General features: G+C 47.9%; 1 protein-coding gene across 1 annotated transcript; it reads right to left on the bottom strand.

Annotated features, from left to right (window-relative positions):
- Positions 1–256: 256 nt before the first annotated feature.
- Positions 257–11,459, bottom strand: LOC110521274 (tripartite motif-containing protein 16-like). The gene is made up of 6 exons (XM_021598728.2): positions 10,831–11,459; positions 10,305–10,400; positions 2,277–2,510; positions 1,947–2,106; positions 1,774–1,833; positions 257–1,542 (listed from the first exon to the last, which is right to left on the bottom strand). Exons 1-6 carry the CDS (start codon positions 11,425–11,427, stop codon positions 1,034–1,036), a joined length of 1,656 nt encoding a protein of 551 aa, XP_021454403.2. The 5' UTR covers positions 11,428–11,459; the 3' UTR covers positions 257–1,033.
- Positions 11,460–14,940: the final 3,481 nt, after the last annotated feature.

The raw sequence follows: 14,940 nt of genomic DNA, 5'->3' as shown, positions 1-14,940 counted from the left end.
GACCTGGTCAGAAGCACCATAGTACACTACGTAGGGAATAGGGAACCATTTAGAACAGAGACAGTAATTCCCCTGAACATCTTTCTCTTCCTCATTTGGTTTCTTTAACAGCCCTTCACTCCTCCCCTCTTCCTCCCCTCCTCCCTTTTCATTCTATTCTATCAGCCACACCACTAGCTCACCTCCACACAATCCATCTACAAGTTAAAGACACACCTTGGAATAAATAACAAAGGAAAACTATTACTAGATGAAGTTTAGTGTTGTATTTTTTATTTCCCATCACCATAAGTCATATTTAATCACTGAACAGTAGCAGACCCAACTTCATCTGTTCCTGACTCTGGATAGTGGATTAAAAAGACCATCAATCTCCAATGATATTAAAGTACTATTCTGAACATCACTGAGAAACTGAGTGGCAAGTCAAGATATCTGCTGGTTTGATGTTTCTTCAATATCACCACCTGATGGACAGGTTTAATGTTGCTTGACAAAGCAGTATGGGAGGATGAAAGATGTCAAATTTAGGGATGGTTTCATGGACATCTACATTGAACATACTTTTTAGCCCAGGACTAGGATTAATCTGTGTCCGTTCAATATAGTTTAGTTAGTTAGTTAGTGATAGTACCTGTTCAATGCCACTGAGAAAAATGGCATAGTGACAGAGAATGGTGTGTCATGTGGTTAGAGTCTTGGGCCATTAAATGAAAGATTGCAAGATCAAATCCCCGAGCTGACAAGGTAAAATCTGAAAACATATCAATGGTTCTGAATGCCAATTTATAGACCCCATGATTCATGGAAATGTACAATATTAAAGCATTCTATTTTATAAAAATAAGACATTTATAAAAAATTAACATTTTAATTCAACTCTACAGTCAGACAAATTATTGTACAGAAAAACAGACCATTATATCTGGGGACCATCACCACCAGCATGACTAGTATCTATGTGGACCCTACTACAGTTTAACCAGGTCAGCTATAGACTACACCAACATGACTAGTATCTATGTGGACCCTACTACAGTTTAACCAGCTCAGCAGTACCACAGAGACAAAACCCAGGATAGAGAGGCTGAGTGAATGTGGTCTGGACTCTGTGGAGGAGGGTCATTGTGTCAGAGACACTGTAGAAGGACAGAGTACCTGCCTTGTGATCCAGGTACACTCCTACTCTGGAGGACTGAGGGCCTGATATTTTAGTCTCAACATTATTGTGTCTGAAACAATAACCACCTCTATAGCACTGTAAACCCCAGGACTTGCTATTGTCTCCAAATATATTATTTGTCTTTGTTCTGCTGATGTCTTTATATGAGACTGCTGTAATAACATTACCACTCCACTTCACCTCCCAGTAACAGCATCCAGACAGACCCTCTCTACACAGAACCTGCCACTGGTTGGTGAATCTGTCTGGATGACCAGGATATGGTTGGATTTGGCGTGCAGAGGTCACCTTTTTGTTCCCTTCATACAGAGAGAGGCGTGTTCCTGCTGTGTTTGGGTCCAGTGTGAGCTGACAGGAATCTGGGAGAAGAGCAGAGACCAATGAGGGGAGTTAGAACAATAAGTTAAGTCAGCTACTGTTTCTACCCTGTCTTTGATTAGAGCACAGCAGAGATGAAATCAAAGAAATATGAGGAGTCAGATAGATACCCAGTCTTTGATTAGATCTACTATTGCTATATATTTCTAGAGGGATTGTTAGGAGTGTCAGTAAAAAGAGACAGTTAGTTACTTCACAGTAAAGAGACTCACATTGTAACAACGGTTCTTTGGTCTTGGGCTCTGGAGGCAGTAAAACATCCACTATATTCACTACAGACACACAAACACATTGACAGAGAGAGTGATTGTTATCATCATACCATATTGACTAGTAGGGAACTTTCAATGGTTAAATGTTGATGTTCTTATTATTTTCAACACACCTGTAGTGGAGATCTTGGTCCATTCTCCTTTAAGGAAGTCTTCTAGTTTCTCTCTCAGTTCAGACACAGTCTTACTCACATCTCCAAAGTACTGAAGAGGACGGACAACGATGCTGGGTAAGTCTGAAGATACACTGATACTGGAGAGAGACTGATAACTCTGGAGAGAGAGAGAGAGAGAGAGAGAGACTGATAACTCTGGAGAGAGAGAGAGAGACTGATAACTCTGGAGAGAGAGAGAGAGACAGAGAGAGAGAGAGAGAGAGAGAGAGAACCAAATGATTGAGTGTCAATTTAAATGTAATATCATCTCACAGGCAGTTTAGTTACCTGGAAGAAATGGATGTGATCCTCGGTGTGTGAGAGCTGCTCCAGCTCAGTGCTTCTCTTCCTCAGCTCTGCAATCTCCTGCTTCAGTTGCTCCAGGAGTCCTTCAGCTTGACTCACTTGAGCCTTCTCTTGGGCTCTGATCAGCTCCTTCACCTCAGAGCGCCTTCTCTCAATGGAGCGGATCAGCTCAGTAAAGATCTGATCACTGTCCTTCACTGCTGCCTGTGCAGAGATCTGTTAATAGGGAGAGGGAGGCAGAATGAGAGGAAGAATGAGAGAGAGAGCGTGAAACGGACTTGCCTTACTTTAATGAGCCAACCTCATTACACTAACACCCCCCCTCCTAAAAACACTTTACGTGCACCAGAACCGCCACACAATCACATTATACCCAATGCCCTGCCATGCCCCCACAACTCCCTTTCACTGATGCCACTTCACTCCCTCTAAGCTCCTGATGTGTCTAACCTTGACACTGAAGGTGTACAGCACCTTACCCCCACCTCTGAAAACTCCCCCAGGCTCAAAGTGTTAAAAGTCAGTAAGTCATTTGGACTCTCCTGCCAGTCCCCAGTCTCTGCTGTCATTTGCAGCAGCCTAAGAGACATTAGTCCTGCCTGCTGTGCCAACTCTTGGGGGATTTCCACCCCCTGGCAGCCACAGGTCTGCTAGTCTCTTGATGCCTGCTTCCCGATCAGAGTGGCTGAATGAGCGGACCTCAACAGGATCAGTGGGTTGTGGAAGATGGGCCTCACCCACGGCAGCTGCCAGGCCCTCAGTACTGCAGCATAGAAATTAGTGACCCCTGCTCTATTGAGTCTCTTCGTGATGAAGAGCTGCTGATCCAGCCCCAAACCACCAGCCCTCCTCAACAGAGCACATGCTGGTTCCCTCCAGCCCACCTCCATACGGTACAGTAGCCTCTGAGCTGCTTTGAGTCGGAACGCTGCCACCCTGCTCTCCAGGTCCAAAAGGCCTTGTCCCCCCTCCTGGACAGACAGGTACAGCACCGCCGCCCTCAGCATAAATTATTTCACTCCAGGTCCACAAGCAGACCACCGGGGGGGTTGAGAATGGACAGTTTGTGCCATGGGGAGGATGTTGCCAAGTTGTTGATGATCAGCACCCTCCCTCTGTATGACACTTGGGAGAGGAGCCACCTCCACTTTGTCAGCCTCAACACCACCGCTTGTGACACTCCTTCCCAGTTCTTCCTAACCCACCCCTCTGAGCCCAGTTACACCTCAAGCATCTTGAGTCACTCACAGCCCCACTGCCACCCCCCTGGAAGCTGCGGAGGTGCCCTGTCCCTCCATGCCCCACATAACAGAGTCTCACTCTTGCCCAGTTTACCTAAGCAGAAGACGCCCCCTCGTACACCCTCAAACTATTCAGGGCCTATTCAGGGCCTGCTCATCCCTAACCAACACAGACATCATCAGGGTATGCTGACAATGCTATGTCCCCAACCCTGTGCCTGGCTTCCACACTCTCTGTAGCCTCCTGCGTAGCAGGTCCAGAAAGGACTCAATAACAAGAGTGTATAGCTGCCCCGACAGAGGGCATCCCTGGTGAATGCCCCTCAATACCCAGACTGGCCGACTGAGCCCTCCCCCCACCTTGACCATACATGAAGCCCCAGAATACAACATTTGAACGCAGCCACAAACTTCTCCCCACAACCAAAACAACATATTGAACAGATATTCATAGTCCACCCTATCAATGGATTTCTCCTTATTATGAACAGATTGTCTGTGATTGAGTGTCCTGGTACACAGTACGTTTGGTCCTTGTGTACAATAGAGGCCAGGTACGACTTGAGCCTGTTAGCGAGGACCTTGGCAAAGGCCTTATAGTCCACACAGTGCAATGCCACAGGCTTCCAGATCTTTAAGTCGAGTCAAAGCCTCCCGTCTTCAGCTTAGTAGTAGCTCCCCCACCCGACGCACTCACGCAACACGCAAATCAAGTAATTTCCAATAATTACCCAGAACATTTTATAAAAATCCACAGTCGGACCTTCAGAGACAGCAGCTGAGTGTTTGTGAAAGGCCAGGGAAATGTTAATTTGATTTCTCTGTGACAGAGAGTTCGGAAAGGTCTATGAGCAGAACCTGAGAACACCCAGGCTCATGCAGTTCTGCACTTTACAAATCAGAGTACAACCTCACAGTCTGCTGCCTCATTCCCCTACAAAAGAAGTTACCCACCCATCAGACTGCCTCATCTCCCCCACAACAGAAGTTACCCACCCATCAGGGTCCCTCATCTCCCCTACAACAGAAGTTACCCACCCATCAGACTGCCTCATCTCCCCCACAACAGAAGTTACCCACCCATGAGGCTCCCTCATCTCCCCCACAACAGAAGTTACCCACCCATCAGGGTCCCTCGACTCCCCACAACATAAGTTACCCACCCATCAGCCTGCCTCATCTCCCCACAACAGAAGTTACCCACCCATCAGGGTCCCTCATCTCCCCACAACAGAAGTTACCCACCCATCAGGGTCCCTCATCTCCCCACAACAGAAGTTACCCACCCATCAGGGTCCCTCATCTCCCCTACAACAGAAGTTACCCACCCATCAGACTGCCTCATCTCCACACAACATAAGTTACCCACCCATCAGGGTCCCTCATCTCCACACAACAGAAGTTACCCACCCATCAGGGTCCCTCATCTCCCCACAACAGAAGTTACCCACCCATCAGGGTCCCTCATCTCCCCCACAACAGAAGTTACCCACCCATCAGGGTCCCTCATCTCCCCACAACAGAAGTTACCCACCCATCAGGGTCCCTCATCTCCCCCACAACAGAAGTTACCCACCCGTCAGGGTCCCTCATCTCCCCACAACAGAAGTTACCCACCCATCAGGGTCCCTCATCTCCCCTACAACAGAAGTTACCCACCCATCAGGGTCCCTCATCTCCCCACAACAGAAGTTACCCACCCATCAGGGTCCCTCATCTCCCCTACAACAGAAGTTACCCACCCATCAGGGTCCCTCATCTCCCCACAACAGAAGTTACCCATCCATCAGGGTCCCTCATCTCCCTTACAACAGAAGTTACCCACCCATCAGGGTCCCTCATCTCCCCTACAACAGAAGTTACCCACCCATCAGGGTCCCTCATCTCCCCTACAACAGAAGTTACCCACCCATCAGGGTCCCTCATCTCCCTTACAACAGAAGTTACCCATCCATCAGGGTCCCTCATCTCCCCTACAACAGAAGTTACCCACCCATCAGGGTCCCTCATCTCCCCTACAACAGAAGTTACCCACCCATCAGGGTCCCTCATCTCCCCTACAACAGAAGTTACCCACCCATCAGGGTCCCTCATCTCCCCACAACAGAAGTTACCCACCCATCAGGGTCCCTCATCTCCCCTACAACAGAAGTTACCCACCCATCAGGGTCCCTCATCTCCCCTACAACAGAAGTTACCCACCCATCAGGGTCCCTCATCTCCCCACAACAGAAGTTACACACCCATCAGGGTCCCTCATCTCCCCACAACAGAAGTTACACACCCATCAGACATACATAAGCATTGGATTTTCTTAATTTCCCCACTCTGTTTTTTCAACCCAAAAGCGCTGGGAGCATCCATTTCTCTCAACATGGAAACTCTAGTTGTTACACGTTTTCCTTTATCTTTCATGTGAAAAGAAAGCCCCTAGGTCCCTAGGTCATTCATATAGATTATCTAGCAGCACGGTCCCTGAGTAGTTCATATAGATTATCTAGCAGCACGGTCCCTGAGTAGTTCATATAGATTATCTAGCAGCACGGTCCCTAGGCAGTCCAGATAGATTATCTAGCAGCACGGTCCCTGAGTAGTTCAGATCGATTATCTAGCAGCACGGTCCCTGAGTAGTTCAGATAGTTGATCTAGCAGCACGGTCCCTGAGTAGTTCAGATAGTTGATCTAGCAGCACGGTCCATGAGTAGTTCAGATGGATTATCTAGCAGCACGGTCCCTGAGTAGTTCAGATAGTTGATCTAGCAGCACGGTCCCTGAGTAGTTCAGATAGTTGATCTAGCAGCACGGTCCCTGAGTAGTTCAGATAGCTGATCTAGCTGCACGGTCCCTGAGTAGTTTAGGTAGAGTATCTAGCAGCACGGTCCCTGAGTAGTTTAGGTAGATTATCTAGCAGCACGGTCCCTTAGTAGTTTAGGTAGATTATCTAGCCGCACGGTCCCTGAATAGTTCAGATAGTTGATCTAGCAGCACGGTCCCTGAGTAGTTCAGATAGCTGATCTAGCAGCACGGTCCCTGAGTAGTTTAGGTAGATTATCTAGCAGCACGGTCCCTGAGAAGTTTAGGTAGATTATCTAGCAGCACAGTCCCTGAGTAGTTTAGGTAGATTATCTAGCAGCACGGTCTCTGAATAGTTTAAGTAGATTATCTAGCAGCACGATCCCTGAGGAGTTCAGGTAGATTATCTAGCAGCAGGCCCCTGAGTAGTTCAGATAGTTGATCTAGCAGCACGGTCCCTGAGTAGTTCAGATAGTTGATCTAGCAGCACGGACCCTAAGTAGTTCAGATAGATTATCTAGCAGCACGGTCCCTGAGTAGTTCAGATAGATTATCTAGCAGCACGGTCCCTGAGTAGTTCAGATAGATTCGCTAGCAGCACGGTCCCTGAGTAGTTCAGATAGATTATCTAACAGCACCACCCTACCTTGTCCTACCAGCTCAGCCTCCACCACACTTATGAACCTCTCAAGCTCCCCCAGTACTCTCCTGGCTTCTGAAGAGGAAAAGTCTGTGTACTGCTGACAGAAAACCTGAATCTGAGCTTTCCCTACGTCCCACCGTTGGCAGAGACTCAAACTCCCCCTTCTGCTGTCCCCACCTCTCCCAAAAGCATTGGAAGCTTGTGCAAAAAGTAGTATCTCGTAAGACCTTTACATGTCATTTCCAATAGGACGCCTGTCTGGACCCTGGTGAAACATAGAACTGAGCCATGGCACTATGATGGTCTGAACCCAACTGGGAGAATGGAGGCCCTCAATAGCCTACTGCTGATTCTAGAATGTATAGATACAATCCAGACGAGCAGAGCTCTGCCCCTTGAGTCCTAGTAGGCTGGACAATAGAACAAGTAAAAATTCAGCAGAGCTCTGCCCCCTGAGTCCTAGCCCCCTGAGTCCTAGCCCCCTGAGTCCTAGCCCCCTGAGTCCTAGCCCCCTGAGTCCTAGCCCCCTGAGTCCTAGGCCCCTGAGTCCTAGGCCCCTGAGTCCTAGCCCCCTGAGTCCTAGCCCCCACTGCCGGCTGGTCGTGCTTCCCTGCACTAGCATTATGCCCCATGTCCCCTCAAAACACCATAAGCTATCTGTGATAGCAAACCCTGTTACCACCACTCCCCTGATCAACCTTGAATGCCTTGATAACACCAATAGTGTCTTCCTCAAAATAGTACGCAGCATCATCTGGATATATATGCAACAGAAGTTCAACATTCACCTTCTGCTACCCTTTCTGTCTACACATACAGTCTGACGCATACGTTCGATAAATCCAACGTATGCACCACACAGAACGCACTGCAACTGCCTCTGCAAAGCAACGCTGCAAGGAAAACGCAGGGTTCCATTGGAAACGAATGTACTTCTGGTGTACCAAAATGCAAAAGTCTTGGCACCTAGCCAGAGCACACAAAAACCAATTGTAAATTTACAAAAAAAACAAACCAACTGCATGTTGATCTGTTTGTACGTAATAAACTGAGGCAGATTAGCCACCACTACTCTTGTTGACGGGGTCGAAATAGGCGTAATCAGAACAATTACACCCCACTCGCAACCAGTCCCAGGATACAAGACTATTCATTACCACAACCTCCTCCTTGTTCATTCTGGATGCAGAGTGTATATGTTCCGCTCCCACCTGTTCTCCGACCATGATCAAAAACGTACTCCACACCATTCTCCAGAACGTACCGAAAGCCATTCGGAAGCTTCTTCCCCATTCAACTGACAACATGATGGCCATCACGCCGCCCAAATAAACTACCCCTACTCAACTCCAACAAATAAACAGTGGAAACCAACAAACAAACCCTACACCATGGAAAAAACAATGAAAATACGCAAGAACCAAAAGTAAGGAATAAGTATAGTAGCCCGCCTCACGACCCACAGCACCCACACAGAACCAACTCCTCACTTTAGTTTATGATCTACTTCACTTGCTTTGGCAATGTTAATACATTTTTCCCATGCCAATAAAGCCCCTTGAATTGAATTTACATCTTTACAACACTATTAGAGCATTGGGCCAGTAACCAAAAGATTGCTGGATCGAATACCCGAGCTGACAAGTTAAAATCCTGTCGTTCTGCTCCTAAGCAAGACAGTTAACCCACTGTTTCCCGGTTGCCAAAGAAGTGGATGTGGATTAGGGCAGCCCTCTGCACCTCTCTGAATTCGAGGGGTTGGGTTAAATGCAGAAGATTCATTCAGTTGTACAATTGACTAGGTATTCCCCATAATATAACGTTTCTTCTTCTTTGGAGTTTAACTAATGGCGGTTGGCTTCCAATATGTTGCATTTACCGCCCCCAACTGGAATATATTTTTACAAAATGGTAAAAGGGGAAATTCTGATAATACTAAAAACACGCTTCCAACTAACCCTACACTCATTAAAAACCCACTACCCCATTCCACTACTTTGACCCTATCTGCTCCTGCACCATTCCAACGGCCTGGGAGGACGGAACACCACCACTCTATACACCCTGGAACTCTTCTGAAGTCAAATCTCATATGACCAAATACTTCTCTGCAGCTGCCACCACAGCATCAATATTCTGTGATTTACGTTCCATTTCTGTGGTACAGTTGATAACCATTGCTATGAACGCTAAGAAGCCAACCTTACTGAAGCATATATCACTCGTTGGCCTATCCCTCTGTGCTGCACATATCTACTACTCGCAGGGATCCTCTCAGGATCCCTCACCCTTGACCCATCTTCCTCTTCTTTCTTCACTGCCTCAGCATTCGACACCTTCTGCACTACTCTGACTGTAACCACCTCAACCTGCCTCTCTCTCACCAGACACTTCTGATCCCCAGCAACATGAACACCCCTACAGTTGACACACACAACTTTATCCACCAAAACAACACAATCCTCTATCCCATGACCTCCTGCACAGTTCCCACATCTTGGAATCTCCCTCATATAAACTGTCAAAATCACGTGAACTTTGCACCAGAAACTCCTTTCAATGGTGCCCTGTTCCTAAGAGCAAAGCAAGAAACAGATCTTGACCCAAGTTGCGTGACACGGAGCACCCACTTCCTCTGGTCAGAAGAAACAAACAAATATCAGAATTCCACTACAGGTTACCTAGGTTACCTTCACTGATTCAACTGCACCCAACTCCTTTCCCTCCCACCCTGAAACCACACATGGATCTGCCAAAAGTCATGGATCCACTTTCTCCAAAAATGTAACTCCTACTGCACCAGATTCTTCTTTATAATGTCCATTGATTCCAGACTCTGGTTTTGAGCTCTTCACCACACCTTCTCACTCAGTTAACTCTCCCTCATTCATATCCACTTCACCTACAGAACTCAGTCTGGCGCACGGCTCATTCTGTTTGCACTTGAATTATAACATTTGATATTTCTCTATTCCTTTGACATTTTTGTGAGTGTAACGTTTACTGTTAATTTCTGATTGTTTATTTCACTTTTGTTTATTGTCTATTTCACTTGCTTTGGCAATGTAAACATATATTTCCCATGCCAATAAAGCCCTATGAATTTAATTAAATTGAGAGCGAGAGACAGCTCCATTTTAATGTGTAGGGGACATGAGTCTGTCATGGTTACTCATGGTTATGCGATGAGGTAACCCAGTCGGTTACATGAAGCAGTCCAGGCAGCCTGTTCCCAACAGTGGGGTCAGTGGAATTGGAAAGGGGCCCCTCTCCCTCTCTCTGACTGGAGGGGAGAAGTGAAATGGTGTGTCTGCTCTGGTCAACAATACTCACCTTGAGAGACTTCACAGCTTTTTGGAGATTCTTCAGCTCCTTCTCTCTCTCCTGGAATCTCTGCTGGACCTTCTGCTGACTCATCCTCAGCTGCCTCTGTGGATAATCACTCTTCAATGAGCAATCAAGCTTTATTTGTCCAGTAGATCAATAGTATAGTCATGTGACATAGGGCCCATAGAGAGGAAGGTCTAAAATATTGAGTAAGTCCCTTTACAATATTATATCATGTTGCTATGTGAATGATTATCGTTTTTATGGTGGGCCTACATGTATCAAGAGGTTGAGACTGAACTTTGAACTCATAAAAGGGCATTCAGGATGATAATAGTGTTTGACATTAGAAAATGGTGATACATTTGGAGAATCTGGGTAACATATCTATATACTCAAGGTTTGTGTCCATATTTGTTCTGCTGTGGATCGATTTCATTTGAATGACCTCATATTCAAACAGCCTTAGTTCCAACTGTATATTTAATTATTTGTTTATCAGACAGTCACCAACAAGTTGTTCTGGTATTACCTGTTTCTCAGTCCTCTCTGCTGAAGCTGACACTGTATCATGGCCTTTATGTTCATCCATTGTACACAGCATACAGATACACTGCTGATCGGTACGACAGTAAACCTCCAGCAGTTTGTCATGATGAAAGCAGATCTTCTCCTGTAGTTGTGTGGTGGCTTTAACCAGCTTGTGCTTCTTGAAAGCAGGGGATTCATAGTGAGGTTGGAGGTGAGTCTCACAGTAAGAGGCCAGACACACCAGACAGGACATGAGGGCTTTCTGCTTTCTGGACCCAGTGCAGAAATCACACGCCACATCTCCAGGTCCAGCATAGCACAGAGCAGGACAGGGAGCAGCCTGGAGTCCTGTCCTCTTCAGTTTGTCCACCATCTCTGCCAACATGTTATTTTTCTTCAGATTAGGCCTTGGATTGAAGGTCTGTCTGCACTGAGGACAGCTATAAACCCCTTTCAGAACTTCCCGATCCCAGCAGCCCTCAATACAGCTTCTACAGTAATTGTGTCCACAGGAGATGGTGACTGGTTCCTTCAGTACATCCAGACAGACAGAACAACAGAACTGGTCCTTGTCCAGCAGAACTCCTCGCTGAGCCATTTGGACGGTTGTTCACTCTCACAGAGGCAGACGACAGAGAGACTCAGATCAGTTTGTTTTCTCAGAAAATTGTTTTTAGGAGGGGGAGGGACTTCCTGGTTCTGCCAGAAAGGTGGGGTTGGAGGGAGGGAGAGCAAACTGCACTCAACGTCTAGAAGGAGACAAAGAGTTGAGTTCCTAGGTTAGGGCCCTTAATATGGAAAAAATTGTTGTTAGAGTTGTTAGAATATTTAAAGGGTAACAGTTTCTATGAAGTACATATTATAATTATTTTAATAATTAATATTATTTTAAAATGCCTTATAATACACTTGTTATAACATGTGATTATATGTGTCTATAATAATTCATAAGTGGTTGTAATGAGGGGGAACTTGATATTGATACAAAATACTGTAGTTGAAATGAATACTGTACATGTATGTATTGACTTATCATTGAGAATGAGGTAATACTTAAAAAATCTGTCGTTCTGAGCAAGTCAGTTAACCCACTGTTCCCCGGGCACCGTGGGACTTCCCCGGGACATCCACAGAAGTCGGTTCCTCTCCTTGTTCGGGTGGTGTTCGGCGGTCGGCGTCACCGGTCTTCTAGACATCGTCGATCCACTTTTAATTTTCCATTTCTTTTGTCTTGTTTTCCTACACACCTGGTTATCATTTCCCTCATTAAGTGTTGTGTATTTAACCCTCTGTTCCCCCAATGTCTTTGTGTGGAATTGTTTATTGTAACTGCGAGTGACCATGTTGACTGGTGCACGACGGGTTTTGTACCCATGTCTTGTTACTCTTTATGCCGTTGGTTTTGCTATTAACTGCTTCGGCTATTACTTAGTTCTGCTCTCCTACATCTGACTTCCCTGCCACCGGTTACGCACCCCTTACAGAATTCCACACAACAATATGGAGTCAGCAGGAGCAGGTGCCCCTGGTATGTGGGTCGAGGAGCGCGTCCAGGAACACACAGCGATGCTCCACCATCTCGGCGCCGCCATGGACCTCGTCGTCCAAGCGATGGACCGCTGGGAGAGACGGAGAGTTCCTTCAGCACCTCCACCAGCAGAACAGGGGCCTCCACTACTTGCTCCCCCTGCACCCGGTTCCAGTGTGATTCGCCTCGCACTCCCTGGGGAGTACAATGGGACGGCTGCCCGCTGCCAGGGTTTCCTGCTGCAGTTGGAGTTATACCTTACAACCGTCCACCCGGCTCCTTCGGGCCGTGAAAAGGTGTCCATCCTCGTCTCATGCCTCTTGGCTCTCGCCTTCTCAAAAAGGAAGGCGACTCAATTACCACCCCATCGACGGGGGGATTGTGCGATAAATCTCCTGGTAGATGCTGCACTTCCCAGGAGTCATGTGTATCCCATGTGACAGGCGGAGACAGAGGCTATTGAAACATATGTCTCCACCTCAGGGGTGGATATGGAGCGTTACCGCATTTTAGCCGTGCGTAATTGGCCGACTCCCACCACGGTAAAGGAAGTGCAGTTGTCCTAGGGTTTGCCAATTACTACCGCAGGTTTATCTGGGGGTTTTGGTCAGGTAGCAGCTCCCATTACCTCACTGCTGAAGGGGGGCCCGGTACGTTTGCAGTGGTCACCTGATGCGGACAGGGCTTTTGGTCACCTGAGGGCTCTGTTTACCTCGGCTCCCGTGCTGGCTGATCCGGATCCCTCTTTGGAGTTCATAGTGGAGGTGGACGAGGCCGGGATAGGAGCCGTGCTCTCTCAGTGCTCGGGTACGCCACCAAAGCTCCGCCCCTGTGCCTTCTTCTCGAAGAAGCTTAGCACGGTGGAGCGAAACTATGACGGGGAGGGGCTGGGAGCTGTTGGCTGTTGTCAAGGTTCTGAAGGCGTGGAGACATTGGCTTGAGGGGGCTAAACACCCTTTTCTCATCTGGACTGACCACCGCAATCTGGAGTACATCTGGGCAGCGAGGAGACTGAACACTCACCAGGCAATGTGGGTCATGTTTTTCACCCATTTTGTTTTTTCCCTGTTCTAAAGACCGGTTGGATGGTGCACTGTTTGGCTGGGAAGTACTGGTGGCCTACCTTGACCAAGGACATGAGGGTTTATGTTTCCTCCTGCTCGGTGTGTGCCTAGTGTAAGGCTCCTAGGCACCTGCCCAGAGGGAAGTTACATCCCTTACCCGTTCCACAGCGGCCTTGGTCGCACCTGTCGTTGGATTTTCTTACCGATCTTCCCCCCTCACAGAGAAACACCACAATCCTGGTTGTTGTGGATCAGTTCTCTAAGTCCTGCCATCGCCTCCCTCTGCCCGGTCTCCCTACGGTCCTACAGACTGCAGAGGCCCTTTTTACGGACGGAAATAATGTCTGATCGAGGTCCCCAGTTCACTTCGAGGGTCTGGGGGTCTCGATCAGGCTTACTTCGGGGTTTCATCCTCAGAGTAATGGCCAGATGGAGAGAGTGAACCAGGATGTGCGCAGGTTTCTGCGGTCGTATTGCCAGGATCAGCCGTGGGATTGTGCAGCGTTCGTGCCCTGGGCAGAGATGGCTCAGAACTCGCTCGGCCACTCCTCCAATAACCTCTCCCCCTTCCAGTGCGTACTGGGGTACCAGCCGGTTCTGGCGCCTTGGCATCAGAGTCAGACCGAGGCTCCTGTGGTGGACGACTGGTTCAGGCGCGCGGAGGAGACATGGGAAGCCGCCAATGTACACCTCCAGCGGGCCGTGCTGCGCCAGAAAACCAGCGCAGACCGTCACTGCAGTGAGGCCCCGGGGGACCGGGTCTGGCTCTCGACCCGAAACCTTCCCCTCCGCCTGCCCTGCCGGAAGCTGGGCCCGCGGTGTGTGTAGCCATTTAAAGTCCTGAGGAGAGTGAACGAGGTTTGTTATAGGTTACAGCTTCCCCCCGATTACTGTATTAACCCCTCGTTCCATGTGTCTCTCCTTAGGCCGGTGGTGGCTATACCTGCTCCAGGAGTCTGAGGTGCGGGAGGTCCCTCTGCCCTCTGTCCAGAGGGGGCTCCGGTGTTCTCCATTCGTTGGGCAAGTGGCCTTCAGTACCTCGTGGACTAGGAGAGGTACTTTCCGGAGGAGAGATGCTGGGTTCCGGTGGAGGACGTGTTGGACCTTTCAATGCTGCGGGAGTTCCGTCCGGATCACCCTGCACCTCGACCTCCAGGTCGTCCTCTAGGCCGGTGTCGGCCTTTTGTTTTTTATTGTTGGACACGAGACTAAAAACACCAGCAAATCAGCTCCAAGTCATTTTCATTTTAGAAATCTGTTCCAAAAAATTCTAACACATAATTGTTGTTTCTTGTGGTCAATTTGCAGTCTACAAATTATTTATAATTGTGTTTCGCCACCTGACTATCCGCTCAATAAAAAAAAAACATCCCTCAGCTAGTTGATGACCCCTGACCTAGGGCCTCATATATCAAAGGTTTGTGTTTGATACTGTAGCAACCTGAATCTAGTTGATGACCCCTAGGGCCTCATTTATGAAATTTTGCACGCCCAATTTTTCAGTTTTTGATATGTTAAA

Source organism: Oncorhynchus mykiss, chromosome 30 (genome assembly GCF_013265735.2).
Source record: "Oncorhynchus mykiss isolate Arlee chromosome 30, USDA_OmykA_1.1, whole genome shotgun sequence".
Taxonomy (NCBI): Eukaryota; Metazoa; Chordata; class Actinopteri; order Salmoniformes; family Salmonidae; genus Oncorhynchus; species Oncorhynchus mykiss.
The sequence above is the reverse complement of the archived record's forward strand: the minus strand, read 5'-3'. Positions and strand labels throughout refer to the sequence as shown.

Coding starts and splice junctions, on each gene's coding strand:
- LOC110521274 (XM_021598728.2), bottom strand. CDS start 11,427: ATGGCTCAGCGAGGAGTTCTGCTGGACAAGGACCAGTTCTGTTGTTCT. Junction 10,401..10,830: donor CAGAGAGGACTGAGAAACAG/GTAATACCAGAA, acceptor GATTATCCACAG/AGGCAGCTGAGGATGAGTCA. Junction 2,511..10,304: donor AAGCTGTGAAGTCTCTCAAG/GTGAGTATTGTT, acceptor CCCTATTAACAG/ATCTCTGCACAGGCAGCAGT.